Source organism: Rhinopithecus bieti, unplaced genomic scaffold, assembly GCF_001698545.2.
Source record: "Rhinopithecus bieti isolate Rb0 unplaced genomic scaffold, ASM169854v2 scaffold_20150, whole genome shotgun sequence".
NCBI classification, from domain to species: domain Eukaryota; kingdom Metazoa; phylum Chordata; class Mammalia; order Primates; family Cercopithecidae; genus Rhinopithecus; species Rhinopithecus bieti.
Window position 1 is genome coordinate 4,296,796 of NW_016810565.1, and position 25,811 is coordinate 4,322,606.

Here is a 25,811-nt window from a genome sequence, read left to right on the forward strand (position 1 = left end):
CCCAGCAGCCCCAGCCCCGGCACTGCCGGCCGGCTCCCCCGCCGCACGCATCTGTCGCAGTTAAAAGCGCCGCTGCCAGAGCAAAACCGCCAGTTCCTCTTCACTGTCCCCCTCCTCACTTTTCGGGCTCAAAAATGTGGCCCAGGCAGCCCCTTGTGGCACGTGGGGCGCCACAGACTCTTGGCTGGTGTCTGAAGAATTCAGACTGATTCCACCGCACCGTGAGTTGGCACAAATCTTCGGTGGCCCAACTCCTACCCGATGCAGAACTCTGTTCAGCGGCCTCTCTGAGTCGGGGGCACCTCTCCCCTCCCCTCTGCCTGTCGTCCACACCTCTCCCTTCTCCCTCCAGGAAGGAACCGAAGGAACTCTCCTGTTGAATATTGCTCTGACAAGCAGACAGGTGTCTGGCAACCGTGATTGTGGTGGTAGGGGAAGAGGGGGGCCAGGAAGGTGGTGGGAATGGGGTTTTTTCTCGAAATGATGTTTGGTTTCCATCTCTTATCTCACAGATGGGAAACCGAGGTGCGGGGAGGGCCATAGTCCCTGTCTGTGTCAGAGTCAAGGCTGGAGATCCTCCTGCAAGTCCAGCCTGGGGTATTTCCCTGAGGTGCTGGGGCGCCCTTAAGACGTGCCCCCTCTTCCCCCTCCCACTTGTCCAGCCCCAATCCCTCCAGATCTGGTTCTCCCCGTCCGGAAGCCCTGGAGGGCCCCTGGATGTTCTCCGTCCTCTCTAACTCACTGTCCACACAAACAAGCCCAGCCCCCTCCGTCTCTATCTGCAATCTACTTGCAGACAGGCAGGGCCCTCTCCACATCAGGTTAATAATGCCATTTTCATAAGCCTCTGCCCATAGGTGCTACCACCTAATTCTGAATCTGCCCTTCAAACGGATTGGGCCACAGAGGAGCTGGGATCTCAAGCACCGCTGGGAGGTGCTTATAACTAATCAATCCGTCCCCTGCCCACCCACACCCCCCCAGCACTCGGCACAGCCTCGCTGAGCAGCCTTCAGCAGCAGGGTGTGGTGGGGAGCCTCAGATAGTCTGGGGTTCCATCCTGGCCCAGCCTCACACCAGCTGAGAGACGGTGAGTACAGGACTTTGCCTTTCTGTGCCTCAGTTTCCTCATCAATCTAATGGGGCTCATGAGACCAGTGTGCAGGGTTATTGCCCGGGTGAGTTCTTTGCAGACAGCCCAGTTCGGGACTTGGCTCCAAGATGGGGCTTCATAAATCTCCATGCCTGCATCCCCTCTTGATCACCTCGATTTCCAGTGACTTATTCCCTGTTTGTTTCCCCCACCAGACCGACTGAGCTTCGAGGACAGGAAGCCACCGGCATCATTTCATTCCCAGCCTCACGCTTGGGACTGGGCCCCGGGAAGGTAGGTACACTGCGGTGGCTTGGAGAATGAGTGCATGGATGGATGTCTATCCCATAGTCTATGGGATGCCTGGACCCCACTGGCTTTCTCCTCCCCAGATCCCTCCCTGTCTAAGCTGGCCCTTCAAGGAAGCCACCGGGAAAAATGTTCCTTTATGCCTTCATGCTTTCATGCTTCGTGTTGTTATATATAATGCAAATTCTCGGTCTATTAAATGCAGATGTGGGCTCTGCATGTCATTTCTGCTGCCTGCTGTATCTACTGTGAGTTCCGCAGGCCAGGGGCTGCCTCCAGCTGACTTGATTTGTGCGATTAAGCCAGCAGAGGGGACTCTGCCAGGAGAGGTTCCTGTTTGTACTGGGAGCAGGGTCTTGAAAGCCCAGGCTGTTTTCTCTCTTGGGACACTTGTTACATACCTCTCTGCCTCCCTGGGTCCCACCGTCTACTCCACAAGCATTTATGAAGTGTCTGATGTGTGCAAGCCTACACTTATCTCATTTAGTCCTCACTTCAAGCCGGTGACGGAGAAACTCTCATCTCCATTTCACAGGGGAAAAGCTGAGACTCTGAAAAGTAAAGGGAATTGTCTGGCAGCTAGAGAGCAGGGAGTCAAGCCGGTCTGTCTGGCTCGGGAGCCCCCAGCCCTGCCGCAGCTGCCTACTGCTGCTGCTGCTACTGCAGGGCTGACCAGGGCTGGCCGGGAGGCCAGCAGCTCCTGCAGAAAAGGCAGGGGGCTGCATAGAGAGCGTTCTCCCTGGCAACTGGAAAAGGGGCCATAGAAAACCCGAGAGGGCTTAGAAGCCACTGAACGGATAGACACGGAGCAGCTGGCCCCAGGAGGGGAGCACCATGCCCTCCCCTGGGCTTTTAGCAGAACAGCAGGGCAAAGGGCTTTGTCCCAGGTCTAAAGGAGCAGAGACAGAGGTGTTAGGACAGGTGTAGAGGCCCCCAAACCTGTTCCCAACATTGGTGGGGGTTTTGCCATTCAGCACAGAAAGGAGATGACTGAAAAGAGAGGGAGCCTGCAGCCTGCAGAGATCGGAGGGCAGAGGGGGCAAGGAGGCTGCCGCACAGCCGAGGAGGCAGATGCAAAAGACAGGGGTGGGCTCCGCAAAGCAGCTCTGTGTGCGAGCCCTGAGCAGGCTGCTTGGGGAGAGAGGGAGCTCCCTGTTACAGGAGGCATCCGAGGGGAGAGAGGCAGGCCGGTGCTTGGCTGAGGAGGCTGCAGCATGGTTTCCTGCCCAGACTGGTGGCCCACATGTTTAGGCCTTTGAGAAGCTCCTACAGCATCAACTCCTGAGCAGGCGAGCGGGCAAGTGAGCGAGGCAGCCAGAGGGGACCAGGCAGGGGTCAGTGTGAGACCATTTGGCCTCTCCCAAGTAGCTTGCCCTGGGCTAAATGGCAAAGGCACAGAGATGGTTGGCGGGGTGCCTCTGTCCCAATAAGGCAATGAGGGAGAGGAGCAGAGAATGGGGGTGAGTGCCCGGGGCTGGTGGGGAGAAGTGGGGACTGTCCTACAGCCAACTCCCCTCTTGAGGACCAGAACACCTAGAGTGGCCAAGCACCTGCTCTGGCTCCTGGGCCCACAGAGGCTGGCCTGTGTCCTCTCTGGGGCAACAGGCTGGCAGAGTGAGTGGAAGGAGCAAGGGGGTCTGGCAGGTTGAGGGGCCCTTATCTGGAGGCTGAGCAGCAACCACAGATGCAGCCAGCTGCCAGCCTGTGACTTAGATGTTCTGGGGACTCATGAAAGCTCCTCACACAGTGACGGGGCTAGGGGGCCTGCCTGCTGATGAATGCAGCCCACACTGGAGTCAGGAGCTGTCTCTCCTGGCCCATTCACAGGGGTTCAGTTCCCAGGAACTGTGGGTAGACACAGCCTTTATTAGGGTACCTCTGCTAGACAAGCCTCTGTTTTGCAGTTTCTAAAGGAGTTTTCTTGCCTTTGTTCCCAGTGCAGGCACTCAGCATGTGCGTGTGTGTGCACACGTGTGTGTGTGTGCGTGTGTGCATATGGGGGATGACTGCAAGGCCAGCCAGGGCTCCTTGTCTGTGAAATGCCCAAGGTCCTCAGGGGCAGAGATGCACTTCCATGGGGCAGAAAAATTTCAAGGAGGACAGAGTCATTCGATAATGGAGCCCGTCCTCACTGCCGCCTCATTGTCCTGCTCCTGACAACCCCATCTGTCAGCCCTGGGGTTGCCACAGCTGCTCCGACCCGCCGTGGGGGGGCAGCATCGTGTTGCAGGTGGAGCACGCAGGCTGGTTTGCCTTCCTGGCTAGCAGACAGACAGACTGCCCTGGCAGCTCAGTTAGGCACTGCAAACCCTTCGGGAAAAACTGTTTGTTTCTCGGAGCCTCTGTTTTTGTTGGTTTTTGTTGGTGCTGTTGTTTTAACCTATTAAAGGGTTGATTTGAAGCTGCAGGTGTGAAAATGTTTGGGAGAGTGACGTTTACATGTGTGACATAAATGGGGGAGGGGGGCACAATGCAGGGTGCAGAACAAGAGGCACCCACATGGGAAATTCTGTGAACAGGGATTTCTGGCTCAGGATAGCTGATGGTGCAGAAAGGGTTCTGGAGGGCTTTGGTGTAGATGTAAAAAGTTACCAACCCAAATCCCTATTTAGAGGCAGAAGTCACAGGGTAGCAAGCTCTTTAGTCCCTGCCGGACACAGAGGGGACACTTCCCCTATACTCCTTTTTGCTCTAGCTCCCTTGCACTGTGCTTGAGGAAGTTAGGAAACGGGTTTCTGGCATGAAGCACAGGGTTAAATTGCAGAGACCTGGACAGCTCTACATACGGCCGCAGAGAAATAGCCCCAGTGTCAGACATGTGGCCGACCAGGCTCACGCTCCTGAGTAAACAAATCAAAAATTTCGGAGAGTGGAGCCTTTGTTCACAGTGGCCGAGGAGGTTCCCTTTTGTGTAAAAGGCAACGTGCAAGTCATACTTCCACTAGGTAAGGCTGTACCAACACACAAAAAGCTCATTTAGCCTGAGCCCAGCCCAGGGAGAATTTTCTGTGAAATTTAGGAGAAGTCAGGTTTGGCCAGAAGCTTTTCCAGGAATTAAGAACCTCTGGAGACTGTAACCACTGTTCCTTCCGAGCGACCCTTGCCAAAGTCTATAAAATATGAGCCTCGAAAAATCTGCCTGAGGAGAAGTCTGACTTTTTATATGTTATTTACATAAAATAAACTCTCACCAAACTTTTCGGGAAAGGCCGATTAAAAGTGGTAGGGCAGCCCCTTCCCTGGCCCCCAGGTGTTCCAGAAAGCACACCTTTCCCTGGGAAGGTGTCTGGGACGGGGCAAGTGTCAGCTTTTATTTCCCCTCATGCTCTCTCTGGTGTTTTTGTTTTCCTCTGTTGGGTCTCCCTGCCCTGAAAGGGAGCGGCTGCCTGTCTCAGGGAGGGGGTTAAGCATTTCGTGGCAGGGTAAGATGGGAGAGCTACCGAGTTTTGCCGGGTACTGCTTGTTGGCTACTGTGCTGGATGATTTATTTGCGTTATTTCCTCATTGAGATCTCAATAGCCCTGTGTGAGAGAGATTATGAGTCTTTTTTTTTTTTTTAATATCAGGAAACCAAGGCACAGAAACACTTGGAGATTTGCCAAGGACACGCAACTCGAGTCTATTCTGTAGCTGGGTCTGTGCTCAGGGTGGCTGGCTTCCTGCAATGCCTCCTTCTCCCCTCCCCTGGGAGAGAAAAAAAGGGACCAAAAGCCCAGAACACTGCCAGTGGCTCCTATTACTCCTGACGAGCTCCCCTGGGGGATGCTGCCTTGGCCTCATAGCCCCTCTCCCCCAAAGCCTGTGCTCTTTCTAGAATATGATTCTGTCCCAAAGGTCCAAGCACTCACCCTCAGCCCTGTCCTTCCCCAGAGCCCCTCATCGTTACTCCAGTCATCATGTGTCCTCCTCCTGTTCTGGGACCAGACCCGTTTACCTCTGGCAAGAAGGAGCCATAATGGCAATCAGCCATTTCCAAGCTGTAACCATATCCCAAACCTCATCCCCAGAACTCACAACACTGAGACGCTACTCCTGCACCATGGACCCCATGACCCTGGGTTCTGGGGCCCTGCACAAGGCAGGCATCAAGGGAACTTGGTATAGCGCAGGCTGGGGCGGTTGGGGGTGCCAGCCTGAGCCCCACCCAGACGGGTGTTTGCAGCTTTACAACACTGGAGACTTACCCAGCGCCACAGGGCAGATGACACGATCCTCTGACACTGCCCATCTGCCTATCAGTGCAAGAAAGAATTCGAGGTGGTTTTCACTGAGGCAAAGTCAGATCCAGGCAACACTGGGGGGAGCCCAGGGCTTCTAGAAAGGGACAAAGGAAGGGGAGTGATTAACAGTTGGCTAGTTTTATCAATTCTAGAAAAATGCAAAACTTTCCCTTTAACTGGGAAAAAAATGTCAATGAGGCATCCCAATTCCAGGGCCAGGATTTTTGAACACAGTATTTTGGGGGGCACATCTAACTTTGGGCTCCCCAGCAGGGATATTTCAAGTCTGCTCTTTAAGGCCGGAGGGAAGCTGGCTGAAAAGGCATGGCCAGGCGAAGCGTAAGAAGCAGGGAGCCCGCTGAGGAACAGGTAGCCCCGTGGGGATGAGGCGCGCCTAGCAGGGAAACGGCAGTGGGGAGGGGCTGAGGCTGGCGAGTTCCAAGCCAGACCCTAAAGGGTCTTCCATGCCAGGATAAGGCCTTATTTTTTGGACCCCATCCCGGAAGCTCCAGGAAGTCAGATGGAGGCTTTAAAGCAAGACAGTAACAAGGTCAAAACGCCATGTTAGAAAGATCACTCAGTGAAAATAAACTTTTGCAAACAATTTAACCCACCACCCCATCTCTAAGAAGCCGGGGAAAAGGAACAGTCGAGGATGTGTTTACAGATTTAGCTGCAAGAATGCTCACTGCAGTGTCGTTGGTAACAAAAAAAAAGGCAAACAGCTTAGATCTCTTTTATCGGGCATCAGTTGAGCAGAATCTATTAATTAAAACCTCAATTTGTGACACGCTTCCTCACTGATCTGCGTAAGGACCATTTTTATTTTATGTATTCTTTTTTAAAAGATAATTTAATGAACACCTATGAATCTGTGACCCACCCTGACGGCTAGGACTGTGACCAAAGCTTCTATCTGCACATTCTCCTCCCCCAGAGCACTTTCAGCTGAGATTTTCAACAGCAGAAAAGAGTGTAATCAACAATGGTGCATACATACCATGGAATATTAAACAGCTCTTAAAAGGAATGAACCAGCCGAGACCTATTGTCTTCTAATGGACCTCAGTATTTTGTGCAGAACTGGATTAATCATGATCTTTTGTTCATAAACACTATCTCATCATTGGTCCAGAAAGGCCGCCTTTTATTTTGCTAATTTATGCACTCATATATTCATTTATAATAATGTCATAAACACTCGTGAGCCCACTCCCCAAACCCATATCTCAGCAATTACTTACACCTGCTGCCACAATTCACCCTCACCAGGGTAAAGGACCTGAGGCTTTCATGCCAGCAGCAAGGTGGTTAAATAAACTCTGGTGTGTACAGCTCACAGGATACTGAGGTGTTGTTATAAGGAATAGTGTTGATCTTTATTATCTCTAAGCAGACTCTTGAAGGAAGAAACACGAGCTGCTGCGAGAGGAAATGTACACTATGATATAGTTTATGTAAAAAATAAAGTCATAGATTTTAGAGGTATATTTATCGACATATGCAAATGCACGGAAAAAATATCTGGAACCAGATGCCTGAAACTGAGAAGAGCAGTTAATTTGCTGGGGGGTGGTGGGGAGGGATGGAGGGAGGCATTAAAGATGGCTTCATCTGCAGTCGTTGATTTTTACTAATGCATGTATTAATTATCAATCTATTTCTTGCATAATTAGAATAAACATTTTGTGGGGGGGGGATTTAATTTGTTTGTTCACTTGTGGGTTGTTTTTGTTTTTGTTTCTGTTTTTACAAATACAAAGCAAAGAGCATGTTTGCTGACGGATTGGGAGTGGGTACATATGCCCAGAGCAAGTTCTGCAGACACAGGGGATTTATTTTATCGCAAATGTCTTTTTTAAAAAATATCTATATGCTCTCACTGGAGTCCCAAGCCTCCAAGCAGCCTGTCACTGACATGGGGCCAGCAGGTGTGTGCCCAAGGCTGTGATTTCACCACCCACAGTCCCAAATCCCTGCCAAGCTGCCCAGCACCCACGGGGGAGAGCTTTACTTTTTGGTCTTTAAGAGGACCCGAAAGCCAATGCCCTCGCCGGTGTTCTTGGAGATTAGCCCAGTGGAATGAGACCTCGGGGGAACGTGACACGAGATAGGGCCAGGCAGTGGGGACACGGACCTCTAGAGAGCTGCGGCCTGGCGACTCACATTCACAGCCGAGCAGGCTTGCTGGTAAGAAGCTGGGGCCTCACCGCGCCCCTTGACAGCTTGATTCCTGTGCAAAACACACGCATGTTTCCTCCCGACTCTAACCTAGAGGGACTGTGGCTAAACGGCACTAGCATTTCTAACTGTCAGCTGCAGGAGAACGGGAAGGAACCTTGCCCACCCTAGCCCACCCCTACATCCAGGGGAGGCACCCCGACTCCCATCAGAAGCCCCTCTGTCCCCAGCTCCTGCTTACACACTAAGCTTCAGGCCCCTTGCAGCCATCATAGGCTCTCAGAATCCTCAAACAGGCACAGGTTTACACATGCGACAAGGATGTGACAAGCATACTCCCAGCTACATAGAAAGGCACTGAGGCTCCCAGACATCAAGAAGACAAAACTAAGCCCACTTTACACCCAGTCAGTTGACACCCTCATCCTGCTCAGTCTCCATCCGCACAGATCAGTAATTGGTTAATCGGTTAAATGTCTCCCCTCTCACTGAGCTAATGCAGACAGAGGCCTTTGAGAACTTCTTTCCCCTCTGCCAGGCAGAGACCTATTTTCAACCATTACTTTGTGCAGAAGAAATCTGAGACAGGTTAAGCAGCCCTCGGCCCGCATGCCTTGCTCTTAATCACCTTTCCTGCATGTAAGGCTCCACTATTTATTACCTAGCATTTTATTTTAGACTGGGTTTGGTTCCTGTGAAAACCTTGAGGTGATTGCCATAGTTTTGCAAATATAATTTTTTTTTTTTTTTTTTTTTTTTGAGACGGAGTCTTGCTCTGTCACCCAGGCTGGAATGCAATGGTGTGATCTCGGCTCACTGCAACCTCTGCCTCCCGGGTTCAAGCTATTCTCATGCCTCAGTCTCCTGAGTAGCTGGAACTACAGGCATGCGCCACCACGCCCAGTTAATTTTTTGCATTTTTGTAGAGACAGGGTCTCACCATGTTGGCCAGGCTAGTCTCAAACTCCTGGCCTCAGGTGATCCACTCACCTCGGCCTCCCAAAGTCCTGGGATTATAAGCGTGAGCCACCACATCCAGCAAATATGAAATATTTTTATGGTAAATAAAAATGCAGTGCCCAGACTGAGGTTACCTGCATCCAACCTGCAGGCTGGGGTAGCCCCAATTGGAGACATTCCACTCCTCTCAAAGTCCACATAAACCCAGCCAATGCCAATGAAAGATATGCCATTGCCTCAAGAAAATGCCCTCTGCAACCTCACGTCGCCCTTCCCTCCACCCCAACCCGGCTCCCCACATCTTCCCTTTGGATTCCAAAAAATGAGAAGGGCTTGCGAAAGGGCCATCTGGGGGCAGATCCACCTAAAATAGGTGCCTTTTCTACATGTGTTGAGCATCTACTATGTGCCAAGCATTTCCTGTTTTACTTCCTTTAAGGTATCGATCAAGGCAACTCTTGAAAGTTGCATCCCCATCCTATGTAAGACGGGGAAGATGATTTATAGCCACACGTCCACAGTCATCCATCTCCCCTAAGCAGAGCTTGCCCTATCTGACTCTCACAGTCATCCATCTCCCCTAAGCAGACCTGGCCTCTCTGACCTCCAGGTAGACCCCCTGAGCCCCGTCCCAGATGCCCCCATGCACATCTGTATATCGTGGTGATAAACTTTAACACCACCCTTGGTTTCACATAGCAGACAAACAAGAGTAACAGGGTTACTGGGTTTTTGGATAATATACTGTGTTAAGGTTATATGACCCTGACTCCTCTCAGACCCTGTCTCCCAATAGGGACTATCGGGTGGAAGAGAGAAGAGCGCACATACCTGGCAGGGCACCAAGCGAGTCTGGAAGGCTGGTCTTCTTCAAAGTCAGACTAACAGGACCGCTCACCCCTCCAAGCCAGGTGCCATCCTGGGGGCAGCAGGACTGGGCCATGCCCTGGCCTCAGAAACCCCCGGACCCACTGCCCACTGGGGGCAGTGAGCCTCAGCTGCAGAATGAAGGGCTTGAGTTAGTTCCATTCTAAAGAATCTACAAATTTGCAAATTGTTGAAATTTACACATTAGGACAAGCAATATAGTTTTTCAGACCTTTTGATTTGGTCCTGGGCCAGGCATCTGCTCCCTTCCCAGGAGAAAGCAGCCATCTCCCCTTCACACCACCTGGGAGGGCGAGAAGAGAAACTGGTCACTCGTTGGCATGGCCAAATGGCATCTTGCCTCTCTGAGCCATTGTCCCAGGCCTCACCTGCTGCCAGCAGCAAAGGAATCACCAGTGCAGATTAATATGAGGGAGCAGGACAAAAACCCCTTGGGGTCACAGTGTATGGGGACCCAAGGTGGAAAGGATGACCAGCCTGGGGCGCAGCCACTTAGAATGGCGCATGCAGGTGGCGGGGTCAGGAGGAAGGAGTTGCAGCTCCGGAAGCTAAATTAAGATTTACTCAGAATCCAACAGAGGCCAGGGTCCAGACTCAAATACACATTTTTTTTTCTTTTTTTTTTTTCTTTTTTTTTTGGTTTTTGTTTTTGAGACGGAGTTTCACTCTGTTGCCCAGACTGGAGCCCAGTGGCATGAGCTCGGCTCACTGCAGCCTCCATCTCTCAGATTCAAGTAATTCTCCTACTTCAGCCTCCCAAGTAGCTGGGATTACAGGCGCATGCCACCACGCCCAGCTAATTTTTCTATTTTTAGTAGAAACAAGGTTTCACCGTGTCAGCCAGGCTGGTCTCGAACTCCTGACCTCAAATGATTTGCCTGCCTCGGCCACCCAAGGTGCTGTATTACAGGTGTGAGCCACCCCACCCAGCCAGACTCACATAAACTTTTCTATCCATTTGCTAGAGAGCAAAATGGGCATCCACCAAGGGCAGGAGGCTTCCAGGAGCTGAAGAGCAAGGCTGCAGGGCCATGGCCAGCGAGGATGCCAGTGAGGCTGACGCTCTGACTGGACTTAGTCCTTGCCCAGTCCAGGTTATTAAAGTTAGCATGGGCCCGGGTGGGTGGATGTATGTCCCAGGGCCTTGGATTCCTCTTCTGAAAAATGGGGATTATAAAAGGAAGACCCTCACAGCTTCTTAGAAGGATTAAAAGAGTGAAAATCTGTAAAATGCTGAAAGCAGCACTTGGCACATAGTAAGCACTCAGGAAGCATCACGGAGGCCCCCAACGTAGCCACATGGAAAAAAGAAGCTCACAACAGAAAGGAACACAAGCAGAGCAGGCGGGAAGACTGTGTGTGCACTGTGGTTGCTATTGTAGAAAATGTATGCATATCAAAAAGACTGGACTTTCATAATTAAAGAAACAAATGTATTCAATAACTTTTTAGTGAGCAGCAAGGATCAAGTGGCACAGGACGGGAGGAGATCCACTTGAACGCTTGCAGCCCACATCAAGGTAAGATGTGGGGCAGAGGTCCCATGTCGACCTCCCCCAGGGATCGGGTGGGCGGGCAGGGGAGGTGGGGCAGTGAATGGGATGGGCTGGCACTCAGGACAAGGGTTAAAGGGTTCATTTGTCTGTAAGCAAAAAACATAACATGGTGGTGAGTACTCAAGGCCTCTATTCAAATACTTGAGCAGCTATAATTAGCAGGTCCTGGGCCAGCTGTCCTGTCCCTCCTCCAACACCAAATAAGCTAGAATGAGTTGGGAATGACAGCAAGCACCTTTGTGGGAGATGGAGGCAGACAGTGAGACCCCCACTCTTGTGGTCTGGATGCCCCCAGGCCACGAGGCTGGCAGTATCAACACCATGGAATAAAGATGGCATATCTGGCCCTGAAGGTCCCGACAGGTCCCCAAATGGCAACTGCCAAACCCACTCTGGGCATCTGCTCCTGCCCTCACCGTCTACCAGGGGAGAAAGGAGAAACCTGGCTTTAAACCCTGCCTCTGTCTCTCCGGGGCCTTGTGCCAGCACCTCAACCTCCAAATCCCAGCTTAACTCTTACAGACAGCGGCACATCCCCCAACTCGTTAGCAGCAAAGTCAGTTTTAGGGGTGAGTGGCTAGAATCATGCCTGACACAGAGCTGGTACTCAGAGACTCATTAGAATGTATCTAACCATCCCTTTCTGGGTCACATTCCGTCTTCCGCACGTACCCCTCACCAACTCCAGTCATCAGCCTGCCCCTCCCGGGGAAGGTCTTGTGCCCCGGGTCCATGCACCATTGTCGCCGATAATTATGGCTCCAGAGCAGCCGCTTCACCCCGCTGGACTCTAGTTTACTCACTCTCCAAGCAGGGCATCGTCCCCTTGTGGGGTTAATGGGAAAATTAAACTTGACACCATGCATGAAATGCTGTCCGAATCTTCACCGTTCCGATTACAGTGGGTGTTCTGGAAGTAATAATTGTAAGAATTCTAATGACAGTAACTATCCCTGACTTGTCCATAGCATTTACAGTTTACAAAGAGCTTCACACACCCGTCTTCCCTGGGAAGGAGGTGCTCCTACCTTCCTGCAAGTTGAGAAACTGAGGTTCTGCCAGGTTAGCCAGCCTCTCATCTGCCTCCTGCCCTCATTCTAGTTCCACCAGGCCCCGAGGTGGGGCCCTCCCTGTTTGCCTTGAAGTCTTCATCTTCCTGCTCTAAGAACAGTCACACTCTTAGGCCTGCAGCCACCTGGGCTCCTCCATGCAGCGAGAGTAGAGAGAACCTGCTCTCTACTCTCGCCCAGAATAGAGAGACAAGCAGGTTCCACTCTTACACCCCTCCCAGCCCAGGTTGGAAAATCAAGACAAGCCATTAGAAGAGACCACATGGTCTGTGCTTTCAACCATTGCTCAGATCTGGCAACCTCTGTTTAAATGAAACAATATGATGACCCCAATTTATAGGAGCAGCTGGTGGAACTAAGGCAGCGATGGGTGTCCCTGAGCTCCACCTGTTGGGCCAGCCACCTCCTCTCATTACTGTTTCCCAGGGCCCCCCACAGGCACCTCTCAGGAACCCCAGAGCTACAGGAGCACATCGAGAAGACCACTGCTCAAACCCTCCCTGTAGACATGGGGAAACTGAGGACCTGGGAGAGGAAGGTCACGTTGACAGTCAGTGCCCATCTAGGCTAGGAGGCTGGTGCAGGCCTGTCCCTGCCCACTTGCCTTGAAAGGCAAGATCAGCCTCAGGAGCAGCTGATTGGCCCCGCTGATTTGGGCAAGACAAGGACAAGCTCACCCGTTACCTCTCGCACAGCCCCTCCCGCAGGCGGCACACGCCCCTTCCCAGGGTTATTCTGGGCAGAGTGATCCAGCTGCCCCCTGGAGCTGCCAGTAAAGCGTGGAGGGGGCAGGGACACCGCGGCAGGAGCGCTGCTGGGCCCAGGCACTGCCTGTCACCTCAATGGCTTAGCAAGGTGAGGGGCTGGGGGTCCCTCTACAGAAGACCCCTAGCCTGCTGGGTGGTTTGGGATTTAGACACACCCTGGAGACAGCCTAGTTCTACTGTAACTCCCTGTTCCTCCTTCCAAAGACTCAGTTTCCCCATCACTACGATGAAGTCTGAGGCCCATGGGGCCTGGCGTTCAAGGACCTTGGTCCAGACCATAGGGGAAGAGAGGGAATGTCCGAGACTGGGCTGCCCTGGGCCGAGATGCCAGCAGCCTCCCACCCTGTAAGGCTCAAGTCGTCTGTAGCCACAGTTAGGGCTGCGCAAAACTGAAGGGTCCCAGGGAGAAGGACTCCAATGTAAGCTATGCCAGGCCAGCAGCCCCAGCAGACTCCACAGTCCACTGGGACCCCCGGGACCCAACCCAAGCTCCTCATGAGGCCCTCAGGAAGCTCCCAGGAACCTCACCAGCCTCCTCACCCACTCCCACCGAATGAGCCATCCTTGACGCTTGTTCATACCAGGGAAATCAGGAAGGCTTCCAAGCCTTAAGCTGCCATGGACACATTTTAACCTTGACATGAGTTCAAGAAAATAAATAATAATAATAATCAATCAATAATAACAAACCCTCCCAGGATCCTTGCATGCCCACCCTCACTATGACGCTACGCCTTCCATCCACAGGAAGCCAGAGCAGGCCAGGCAGCAGAGGGAGCTGCTAGGGGTATTCATTTTGAGGCCACTTCACCCCTAAGACCCAGTAGCTATGATCCTCAAACCCAAGGAGCTCTGAGCACCACCTACACGGAGGCCAAGATGGACAAGGATCTTCACCTGACACCCATCCTGGCCACCCAGAGAACCAGGGGCCCCAGGTGTGACTGGGCTAATTTCTGGAGGCTAGGAGAGGGGGCATGGCCAGCATTCCAGAGAACCCACATCTCCCTTACTCCCCTTTCCATCCTCACAGCCTCCCTGCTCCTCACCAGCTTCACCTTCCTCCTCAGCCCCCCAGCCTCCCACCCTCCTCCCCTGTCCTCACCTCTCCCCTAATTCCTCCACCCCGGCCCCCCGCCCCAGGCTCAACTCTGCTCCTAAATATCCTCTCATCTCCTCTTCCAAGCTCTATTTTTAAAATCAGATTTCCTTTACTGTACAGGCGAGCTGACAGAGAGAGGTATTTGCTGAGGGATTTGTCCCCCCCCATGGCCCCCCCACACCCAACCCTTCATAGACACACGTTGGCAGCCCTGACCCAATGGGCCACTGGCTCAGAGGCAAGCAAGGAGCTGACCCGACCGAGGCTCTGGGCACTGAAGGTGGTGAGGCTGGGGCGTCTGTCTCTGAGTGTTGGGGGGGAAGAGGGTCCCACTCGAAGACCTCAAAGGCAATTCTGACCCCAAACCAGGTGCATTATATGCTGGGCTTCTTTTTTTTTTTTTAAATAAGGTGGGAATTTTCAAATCAATAGATATTTCTTAAAGAAATTGTCATGAGATTTGAGAACAACACGTATTGAGCCACATTTGAAGGACTGAGAATATGATTTCTGCAAAGCCCAGAGAAGAGGTAGGGCCCAGACTTTGGCAGGCCGGCTGGTAGGCAGTTGAAACCAGATGGCAATCCCAGAGTGCCCATCTAAAGCCAGAATTTGGAGGCCCGACAGGCCTTGACAATGCCCAAAGCCCTCCCAGAGAGGCAGATGCTCAGCAGGTGTGGAGGGAATCCCCTCGCCCTGCTTCCAAGGCCCCTCACTCACCTCCAGGGGAGTATTCGTCTCCAGGACATGAGTCACATCTCCTTCCTAGTGATGACCTGCAAGGTGGGTCTGCCTCCATTTGCCTCCATCGGGTATCAAGCACCATGCCTAGCCCAGAAAAAGAATCAGGACATGCTGCTGTATGAATTAATTAATTATGGGCAGAGGGACTTGGTTAAGAAAAAAACAAAGAAATGAAACATTTGGGGACAATAAAATCGAAATGCGTTTGGAGGTTGGAGAATGGGAAACTCAGTCTTGTCAGAGAGAAGCATGAGGAACAGGAAATGGAAGCTGGAAAGTGTAGAATGGTGAAAAGGTCTGGTTTAATGCGAAAAGAACTTCAGCTTTATAGTTTAAGTAAAGAAGAGCAATCTAAAGATTTTCAACATAAGAAATACTTGGCCCAATTTTCATTTCATGCTCAGGCATTTAGATTTTATGTTGAGGACATGAAATCTGACAGGTTTGAAGCTAGGAGTGCCATGATTAAAAGTGGGTGCCTTGCTAAGATAGTGAGGCTTTTTGTCGTGATGAAAACACGTTAAGATTTTAAGCAAGAGTTTCATAATTTGAGTTTCCTGGGAAGAAATCTGGACTTTGTTTTAAGGGATGACAGGATCAAAGTTTTATATCATGCTAAGAAGTCTGGATTTTTGCCAAAGGGTTTTAAGAAATGTGATGATAAGACTCTTGCTTGTGGGAGATAAGTATGCAGAAAAACATGATAAAATATATTTTACGGGTAACTGCTTTGGGATTCACATTACAAGTAACAAGGAAACACTGGAAATTGTAAAAGAAAAGTAACGGCCACCAATTTAACAATCATGTGCAAACATTTTGACTTTCAGTCTTGGGAGAGTGCCAATTTCAACCCACAGAGCTTGCCTAGGAGGTGTGATTAATGTTGACACCAAAATTGAAAGATTTTAATCAGAGAAGTTAAATGATCAATATTGCGAATATGAAAAGAAATTTGGAATTTATTTTGAGGCTCCAACATGATTAGATTTTTGCACACGCCTAGGAATTTGATTTAGCCAATAAATCTTTCTAACAGAGTGGCCTGGTGAGTTTTTTATGTTTGATAAATAGTATGCAGTGAATTACAAAATAAAATTCACATTTTATGCTAAGAATTTTGACTTCCATTTACAATTAAGAGGAGTTATAAGATCAAATTTTATATATTATCCTAGGAAGTGTGAATTTTATTTTAAGGGATGACATGATCAAATTTTTATATCATGTTAATAATTTTGGATTCAATCCAATAAAGGGCTGAAAGCAGTAACAGGATGAGATTTGGGGTTTTTTAACAGACCATCCTGAGAGAAATTACATGGTAAAATGTTGCATTTTGCGTTAAGTAGTTGGGACTTTATGTTACAGGCAATGAAGAAACTTCGAGAAGTTTTAAGTTGAGAAGTTACATGCTCAAACAAGTGCATTTTGGCACAACTAAGAGACACGATCTCTGTGATAAAGATGATAGGATCAGATTTTGCTCATATGCTAAGGAGATGTGATTTTACATGAGAGTTGAAAGCATTCAAGTGTTGTATTTGGAAGGGGTGGGGGATGAGCTCATTGAGTTCATTGTTGAAATCTTATGCAGAGGCGTTTGGATGTCAGCCAGTAAAGAGTTTTAAGGAGTAAATTGATGAGAGTTTTGTCTCCAGAGGAATTGGATTGTAAACATATTTTAAGTTAAGGTGTCTGGATTTGATGAACCAGATAATGAATAAGCATGGGAACACTCCTAAGCAGAGGCATCCCCGAGGCACGAGGGCACCCAGGCTGGACTCCATGCTGAGGAGACAGGTCATTTATAGACAGACCATGTTTTTATAAAAAGAAGTTATATGATTAAATTTACATAGCATGCTAAGAAGTTTGGACACTATTTTGAGGGATGACAGGATTACATTTTTATGGCATGCTAAGGAATTTGGACTTCAGCCACTAAGAGAATTTTTTTTTTTTTTTTTTGAGAGGGAGTCTCCCTCTGTTGCCCAGGCCGGAGTGCAGTGGCACAATCTCGGCTGACTGCAACCTCCCAGGTTCAAGCGATTCTCCCACCTCAGCCTCCAAGTAGCTAGGATTACAGGCATGAGCTACTATTCCCAGCTAATTTTTGTATTTTTAGTAGAGACAGGATTTTACCATGTTGGCCAGGCTGGCCTTGAACCCCTGACCTCAAGTGATCCACCTGCCTTGGCCTCCCAAAGTGCTGGGATTACAGCTGTGAGCCACCGCACGTGGCCCATTAAGAGATTTTTAAGGCAGTAACATGGCAGAAATTTTGTCTTGGGTAGTCAGAGAAATGTTATAGTAAAATGTATTGTTCTATGCTAAAAATAATTAGACCTTATCTCATAGGTGATTAAGAGATAGAATAAAGCTTTAAGCAGAAGTTATAAGAGCAAATTCGTGTATCTTGCAAGGGAGTGTGACCTTTTTATTTTGAGGAATGACATGATCAGAATTTTATATCATGTGAAGAGGTTTAGAATTAAGCCAATAAAGGGTTTTAAGAGTGACCTGATGAGATTTGGGGTTCGTATTGATCAGTTAGCAAGTAAATTACATAGTGAAAATTTTATTTTATGCTAAGTGGTTGAAACTTTACAGGCAATAAAATGAATTTTGTATGTGTTAAATAGAGAAATTATGAGATGACCTTTATTCATCTTGCTAACAGTTTAAACTTTGATGTTAAGGAGTATTAAGATTTTTCTAACACGCCAAGGATATTAGATTTTGAGCTGAAGGCAGGAACATTGAAGGATTTAATCATTCATATGGTCGAATTTGTAAATATGTTAAGGAGTGAAGACTTTATATTAAGAGAGTGAATAATCTAGTTTTTAAATCATCTTGCTAAGAAATTTAAATTTTCACCAATAAAGAGTTTTAAGTGAGAGACATGCTGAGATTTTCATTCTGGATAGATGAGTCTGCAGATGAATTACTTAGTTACATTTTGTATTTCAATTAGAATTTTATATTAGAGGTTTGGAATTTTACAGTAATAATGCATACCTCAGAGGACTTTTATGGAGAGGAAATGAGTTACGTTATGCAATGTGCTGTATATATGTTGCTGCAGTGATGATGATGATGATGATCCTTATCATTCTTATACCATGCTAATTTGTATACTGTGCTTTTAAAACATGTCATCTCTACCTTGAGGACTGACAAAATAAGAATCTTATATTAAGGCCCTTCCATTTTAGCCAGAGAATAGTTTTGGTGAGTTTACATGTCAGATATGTTTATGCTAGAAGGTTTGGATTTAATGTTGCAGACAGTAAATAAACAGTGGAAGGCTTTAATCAGAGAGACTGAAGGATCAAATTTAAGTGTCATGCTAACAAGGGTGTACTTAATTTTGAGAAACAGCAGATCTGAATTTTGTATCCTGTTGGAAAGCTTGGATTTTAGCCAATGAGTTTCATGTAAGGGGGAACGCATGGTTTTTTTTACAGATGGGTCCAGTGGTTTAGAAGAAAACTGAGAAGTAACAAAAGGTGTTAAACATATAAAGAGCAGTAACTTTACAGCTAATCTATCAGATAATCAAAGCTCAATTTGCTCTGCCCCAGCAGAGAAGAAATATGCAAATAACCCCAACCAAGACATTTTCTTTCAATTCCGTCTCAGCCCATTGAAATCACCCAACACTAGATTTCCAAGAATCCACTCTGGGACCATCAGATTCCAAAGATGTCACACGCTCCCCCCAGCCCCCACATTCAATGTCCCAACTCTGCCAGATACATGTCTCTGTTGGGAGGGCCCAACCAGCAACAGAGAGAAAATGATATTTGCTAGAATGAGGAGACCAGCCCTACTGGAGTGAAGAAGGGGACCTGGAAGGATAAGATTGGGAAGGCGTGCAGACATGCTTGCATTGGTGAAATTGAGGCCAGATGTGTGAAGTTCCAGAAGCCTCACAAAGAGGTCAGTCCTGGGAGAGTGGAGATTGTAGGAAGAGAAGGAGATTATTTGAAGATCTCCTCAACAGCTCAGAGCTCAGGAGACGTAGCATTGGAAGGAGACCAAATCAAGAAAGAGAAATTGGCCACAAGTCTGAGCTGGAATCAAGTAACAAATACGCAATTATCTAGCACATAGTAGGTATGTTATAAACTTTATGGAAAAAAAAGAACCCAGACCTATACACACCCCCTGAAATTTCTATTTTGAACATGGGGAAGGAAATTAGAGCTATTTGGGGCTGCTGACCCAACTGATGGGACAGTGACCAAGTGCCCATTTTCTCCTCTTCCACTGTGCTGGTGAAACAGTAGGCATCTTTGCTAGAGATTCCCACCCCACAACCAAGGCAGCTGGGCTTGCTCCAGAGCCATGAGCCTGCCAGGGGTGGCTTTGGATGGTGCTGAGATGTGACCTGTGTAATTCTCAGGTGACCAAAGCAGGAAAAGAGGATTGACCAGGTGCATGTGCCAGGGTGAAATGGAGCAGCCTGTGCACACTGCCAGGTGTCCGCCTGCCACGGTGGCTGCTCCCAGCCAGTCACTCCACAGAGTTTATGGGCTCACATCTATGGAAGAAATGGACAGGACAGGCAGACTGAATAAACCTGGAAGGCAAGTCAGGGGTTGACAGATCTTCCCTCCCTCGGGGTGCCCCAAGTGACCAGCCAAAGAGGCTGGCTTGGATAGAAGGCTTTCCCCCATTTCTCTCTGCTCTGATTAGTTGGGCATCTGATTTGTCCTTGAGACGCTGACACTGCCACCTCATGAGATCCTAAACTACTGCCTTTATCCCCCACTTCCCCTCCACGACCAGGTTCTGATCTCCACGGTCCCAGCTACTGACTGGACGCCATCACAACCTTACCAATCTTCAGAATACACTCCTTTCCATCCGACGAAATGATAGAACCCTCTGAAGACTCATTTGAGACGATGATGGAGCATAAGAATCCATCATCAAAACAAATGGAGTCCTCCGAGGGCTCATCCAACACCACCGAGGCGACATCGGGCAGTGGAGTGCGGGGAGAGGCAGGGCCAGCCAGCAGCCCAGCCCAGGAAAAGAAGGAGCCACCCAGTGGCCCACTCGAGGAAATGGAAGAGCTGCCCACTGATCTACTCCAAGACATGGAGGAGCCATCCAGTGGCCCACGTAAGGAAATAGAGGATCCACCCAATGACCTACTCCAAGACATGGAGGAGTCATGCAACGGTTCACACCAGGCAAGGGGGGATCCACTCAGTGGAGCATCTGATAGGATGAAAGAAGCGTCAGTCAACCCATCGGGAGCCCGAGAAGAGCAAGAGGCTCACACTGACCTGAAGGAATCGGGAAGGGAGGAGACTCCTCAAGAAGAGCAAAACCAGACTGAGCACTCAACCGCAGAACTTATGGCCATGGTGAGGTCCATCATCTCGCTGTACTTCCGAATGCAAGACCTCAAAGAGCAACAGAGAGTAGCAGAAGAGATCTTGATCAAAGGGATCAACGCAGGCCAACTGCCCGCCCCAAAGCACTTCTCTGGCGATCGCAGAGAATTTCACGAGTTTATCGTACTCTGCCAACTGACCTTACAGAGCTACCCAAGAATGTTCTGTAACGACCGTCTGCGAGTTGGCTATGTCATCAACCACCTCTCCGGCTTGGCATTAGAATGGGCCAAAGCTCTACTGCAGGAAAACAGCCCCCTGATGGGAGACTTCCCAGCCTTCCTGGAGGCCATGTCAGAAGTGTTTGAGTACCGCCAGACACTGCGTGTGGCAGAAGAGGCCATGTTCACGATCAGGCAGGGCAGCCGCTCTGCCACCGAGTACATCGATGAGTTCCAGAGCCTGGTACCCATCTTGGGCTGGCCAGATGAAGTCCTGCAGGCCCACCTGTGCCAGGGGCTCAACGAGGAGATCAGGCACTATCTATTCCGGGTCCCTCAGCCGGATTCCCTAGACAGTCTGATTGTGCTCATCCTGCAAATAGAAGAGAAGCTGGCAGAGAGAAGAGCCATGCTCAGGCTGCCCCCCGAGGCCCGCCCCCGGAACCTGACCTGGATCGACTCACCTGCTCCAGAGAGGTGGATGGTCAGCAGCTGGCTGCCCAGCGAAGTCCATCCGGGTATCAACCGCGCCCACCTCTTCCTGCTGCTCATGGTGAGAGTAAACCCCTACCACAGTGTCGCGGTTCAGGCCCTGGTGGATTCAGGAGCTGACGGCAACTTCATGGATGAGAAGTTCGCCCAGGAGCACTACGTGGAGCTTTACGAGAAGCCTTACCCACAGCCAGTCCAATCCGTGGACGGCTCACTGATTGGCAACGAGCCTGTCTGGCTCTACACGGAGCCCCTGGTGTGCATCCACCAGAACCACCAGGAGTCCATCGAATTTGACATCGTACCTTCACCGAACTTCTCCGTGGTCCTAGGCATCCGCTGGCTCCGAGTCCATGCCCCTGAAGTCGACTGGATCAAAGGCCGCTGCACCTTCCACTCTCCCTACTGCCTGAAGAACTGCTTTCGCCCGCCCCCGCCATGCATTGCCCTAGAGAGGCACAGCATGAGCCTGCTACCCGGACTGCCGCACCCATACTCAGACCTGGCCGACGTGTTTAACCCGAAGGAAGCAGATGATGAGACTTCCGACCAGCCAAGCTCAGACGGATCCGATGATCTTTCTGAATCAGAGCCCTCTGAGCTTCAGCAGGCTGGAGACAGTGATCACAGCGAGACCTTTTACGAGTGTCCCTCCACCGCGCCTTGGGAACCTGTGGGTGCCAGGATGCAAGAAAGAGCCAGGCTACAGGAGGAATACTGGGACCTGCAGGACATGCTGACCGACAGACAGGACTACATACAGATGATTCCCGAACTGTTTGACCAGTTACACGGAGCCGCGTGGTTCACAAAACTGGAGCTGCGTGGGACCATTGTGGAGGAAAGCGTGAACGTGCACCGCACCGAAGATGTGTGGAAAGCAGCGTTTGGTTTGGAGCTTCAAGAGATGAAGAGCTACCAGCCGTTCGCGCTCTCCCCAGACCCTATCATACCTCAGAACGTGATTCACTTCATCCTAAAGGACATGCTAGGGTTCCTTGTGCTTTCTTATGGCCAGGAAGTCCTGATCTACTCAATGAGTCAGGAGGAGCACCTCCACCACGTCCGCCAAGTCCTGGTCCGCTTCCGCCATCACAACGTCTACTGCTCCCTGGACAAGAGCCAGTTCCACCGCCAAACCGTGGAATTCCTGGGCTTCGTCGTCACCCCCAAAGGGGTGAAACTGAACAAGAACGTCATGACCATCATAACAGGGTACCCTACCCCTGGCTCCAGGCTATCTCTGAGAAACTTCATCGAATTCGTCTTCCCCTACCGTCACTTCGTGGAGCGCTTCAGCATCATCGCAGAGCCCCTGGTGCGGCAGCTGCTGAGCTCCGACCAATTCTACTGGGGAGTCGAGGAGCAGGAGGCCTTCGAGTGCCTCAAGAGGGCTTTCCGCAAGGCGCCCCTCCTCCACCACCCGAAGCCCCAGAACCCATTCTACTTGGAAACCGGGGTCACCAGCACGGCCCTGCACGCCTCCCTGATCCAAATTGACGAGCAAACCGGCAAGAGAGCCTGCTGTGCTTTCTACTCCCGCAACATCTCCCCTATCGAGGTTGAGTACTCTCAAGTGGAGATGAAGATTCTTCCAATACGGGCTGCCTTCATGGTGTGGTGCCGCTACCTGGAGAACACCGAGGAGCCCATCATGATCCTTCTCAACACAGAGGATCTAGCCTCTCTGAATAATGACAGGCTCACCGTACTTCTCCCCGGGCATTGGGTCTTCTTCTTCTCCCACTTCAACTTTGACGTCATGGAGCTGCCAGAACAAGATGGTGGCCGAGTGCTGCCACCTGTGAGAAACCTCCGGTGGAGGAGAGCCTTCCAGAGGAACACCGCCGCCAGGCAAACCCTGCTGCTCACCTCAAGGGGATTCCCCAGGGATCCAGCCACAGAATCCGGGGAAGAAGAGAATGAAGACCAGGATGAGTCCAATGAACAGACCCTACAGCAAGAGTTGCTGGCCACAATACCCATCGACCAGATCCTCAACAGCTTCCTCGCCCACTTCAGCATGGCCCAGATCAGGGCCGTCATTCTGCACTTCTTCCGAGGCCTCCTGTACTGGAAGAACATCCTAGCCCTGGCAGCCATCCTCGTGCTACTGCGGGTGAGGCAGTGCCTCTCGGTGCTGCCGGCACCCGCCATGCAGGTGGCTCGGCCCCGGCCCCAGCGCTCCCTACGACTCATCCTGGATTCGTCCCTCATCGCAGGCAGTAGCATCACGACAGCCATCACCCAGCTGCTCACCCAGATGCCCGCTCTCGCGGGCGCAAACACCATCCCAGCCCGGGAGCTGGCCGAGTTATTCCTGGGTCCCGGCCGCTGGCAGCGAAACGCTCTGCACTCCCAGACCCACCGAGACCTGCAGTTCACCCCTGGGTTCTGGATGACGCTGTGTGAGTTCTTCGGTGTCAGAGTCACCCCCTGGGAGGGCCGCCTCCCTGCCCTGCGTGAGAACCGCTACCTGGAGCTGCACGTCGTTGGTGATGAGGATGTCGTCTTGCGAGAAGCCCTGCAAGACGACCTGCAACGTTACCGTCAGTGTGGCCTGCATGACGGCCTGCAAGACACCTCGCAGGACAAGCAGGACAACGACGTGCAGGAGGCCTCGCCCAGCCACACAGGAGCCTCCCACCCATCCCGCCCACGCCACCTCATGGATCCCCAGGTCCTGGAATTCCTCAGTAGCCGCCTGCTCCACATCCGCAGTGCGGACGGCCAGCTGCACCTGCTCAGCCGGGAGCAGGCGGTCAGGGCCCTGAGCCAGTTCCTGACCCTGATCTACAGGCAGGCCCTGCCAGTCCCCGCCTGGGGGAGCCAACCCAGGGAGGAGGCAAGGCTGGAAGAGCTGCCTGACGAGGACGAAGATGCTGACCTCGACTGAAGACGCCTCCCCGTCTCCAGCAAAGACTCCCCTCTATTTCTCGCCCCAGTGCCTCCTGATGTCCCCTGGCCTCCCTGTGCCTCAGCCTGCTTCGCTTCCCTTCCTGCCACTCCTGACCCAAGAGGAACCCACTTGTGAAGGACAACAGCTTCTTCAACTCATCAACCAGCAATGCCACCTGTGCTAACGGACTATCCAGTCCTCAGAGACCCCCCAGCACCAGCCCTGGACTGGGAGTTCTCAGTTCTCCAGGTCCCAAGCCCGTGCCCAGGAGTGACATCCATGAGGGACAAAGCAGTGGCGAACAGGAAGTGACCCCATGACGCACGGCCAGATGAAGAAGCAGGCACAGCAGGCACAGCCAAGCAAGCAGGTGCCAGGGCCCCCCACCCGGCCTGGCGACGGCCACCCTGTGCCGTCCTGGGACACTGACCTCGGGTGCTCCACTGACTTCTTCTACCTCCACCGCCAGTGCTCCTGCTCCCCTGAGCTCCCGCCCCCGCCCCCCAACCCCTATCCCCCCAACCTCCCGACGTCTGATGATGTGGTGCCTCCCTCACCCCCATCCCACCCTGCAAGCAAGCCCACCCCCACCACATCTGCTTCAGCTTTCTTGACCCCGCCTTCCTCTGGCCCTGAGCTCTGGACTTACCTGGACAAAGCCGCTCTTTGGGGCATCCCGACGTACCAGTGCCACTTACCAGACTTGCATGGCGAAGACGGTCCCTTCATGCCTTGGGGCACCTCCCCCTCCCAACACTGAACACTGGGCAGTGCAGGGGCCCCCCATAAAGGGAGGGGGTCCCAGAAGGCACACAGGCACCCAGGGGACCATGCCGAGTCACGGAGAGGCTCTAGCCACACTGCTGCTTTGAACGGGGAGAAGACCCTTCCCCACCCCGAGCTTTCTCACCCCCCAATCCTTTTGCACTCTTCAATTAAAGCAAAATAAAAGACTGTCTGACTTTGGGGTTTGTTCTAAAAGTGGAGGTGGTGGGTGGAAAGGCAGGGGAGGGGACACGCATGGGAGGAGGGAGGGAGTAGGCGGGGTGGGGGAGGGAGCAAGTGGACTGGGCAGGAAGGGTGGGGCAAGAAACGCTCTGCCCTGAAACGGCCCCTGGGGGCCTGGCACATGGGCTGCAGACCTCCCCCAACCTTCCTGAAGATGCCCCAACCAGGACTCTGGGCACTTCTTTCTGCCATGGGAAGGCACCCACCACCACTGAGGCCACCAAGGATGTGCACCCCCCACAGGCTCATGTCAAAGAGAGGAGAGGACAGAAAAGGTGCCTCAGGGCAGTGGGAGGCAGGGGAGTGGAGGCTGACTCTCCTAAGGGTTGGAGAAAAGGGAGCCCTGCAACCCAAATCCCACCTCTGGCCTTGGCCTCCTCGCCATGTGAGAAACGAGGTGCAGTCTGAGCCCCACACTGCAGGGTCCACAAGCCCTGGTCTCAAGCAGTTCCTAACCCCCACTCCGAGAGGAAAAGGCCTGGGTCCCATTTCAGAGGGTCATGCTGTTCCCAAAGTGGTTGTTGTGAGGGTTCTTGTGTTGGCACTGACCTGGGTAGGGGGGCTGCCAGGGGTCCCACAGGGAGTCAGGGAGGTAAGGCAGGCGGCACTCACTCACTCTGAACTCCCCCTCCACAGTCCAGCACATGCTGACCCCTCTTCCTGGCCATGGGTCACACCTATCCAGGAGTGGCCTCCAACCTCCCAGAGCACCCCCGTCCCACAGCACCCTTCCACAGGGAAGAGTTCCGTGAGGACACAGAGGAGAAGGAGCCGTGGGCCTCTCTCAGCATGACCTTGAACTTCAGCTAGGGGGGCAACAACACTGGAGCTCCATGCACATGGCTCCCCCATGCCAGGACACACCAGGTCCGTGCACACAGGCCCGCCATGCCAGGACACACCAGCTCTGCCCTCTTTTCCCTGATGAGTAACCTGCCCCTGAA

At 51.5% G+C, this 25,811-nt stretch overlaps 1 protein-coding gene and 1 long non-coding RNA gene across 2 annotated transcripts in view; one reads left to right on the forward strand and one right to left on the reverse strand.

Annotated features, from left to right (window-relative positions):
* Positions 1-9,863, reverse strand: part of LOC108542360 (uncharacterized) — a 12,101-nt gene extending 2,238 nt beyond the window's left edge. Inside the window, exons 1-2 of the long non-coding RNA XR_001889247.1 lie at positions 9,595-9,863; positions 5,587-5,716 (exon numbers count right to left, since the gene is read on the reverse strand). This is a non-coding gene — a long non-coding RNA (uncharacterized LOC108542360). The remainder of the gene's footprint in view (positions 1-5,586; positions 5,717-9,594) is intronic.
* A 9,860-nt stretch (positions 9,864-19,723) lies between these two features.
* On the forward strand, positions 19,724-24,349 carry RTL1 (retrotransposon Gag like 1). The gene has a single exon (XM_017892250.1). The coding sequence runs from the start codon at positions 19,777-19,779 to the stop codon at positions 23,854-23,856; it is 4,080 nt and encodes a 1,359-aa protein (XP_017747739.1). The 5' UTR covers positions 19,724-19,776; the 3' UTR covers positions 23,857-24,349.
* Positions 24,350-25,811: the final 1,462 nt, after the last annotated feature.

What these genes read in the sequence shown, in the direction of transcription:
- RTL1 (XM_017892250.1), top strand. Translation starts at nt 19,777, where the DNA reads ATGATAGAACCCTCTGAAGACTCATTTGAGACGATGATGGAGCATAAG.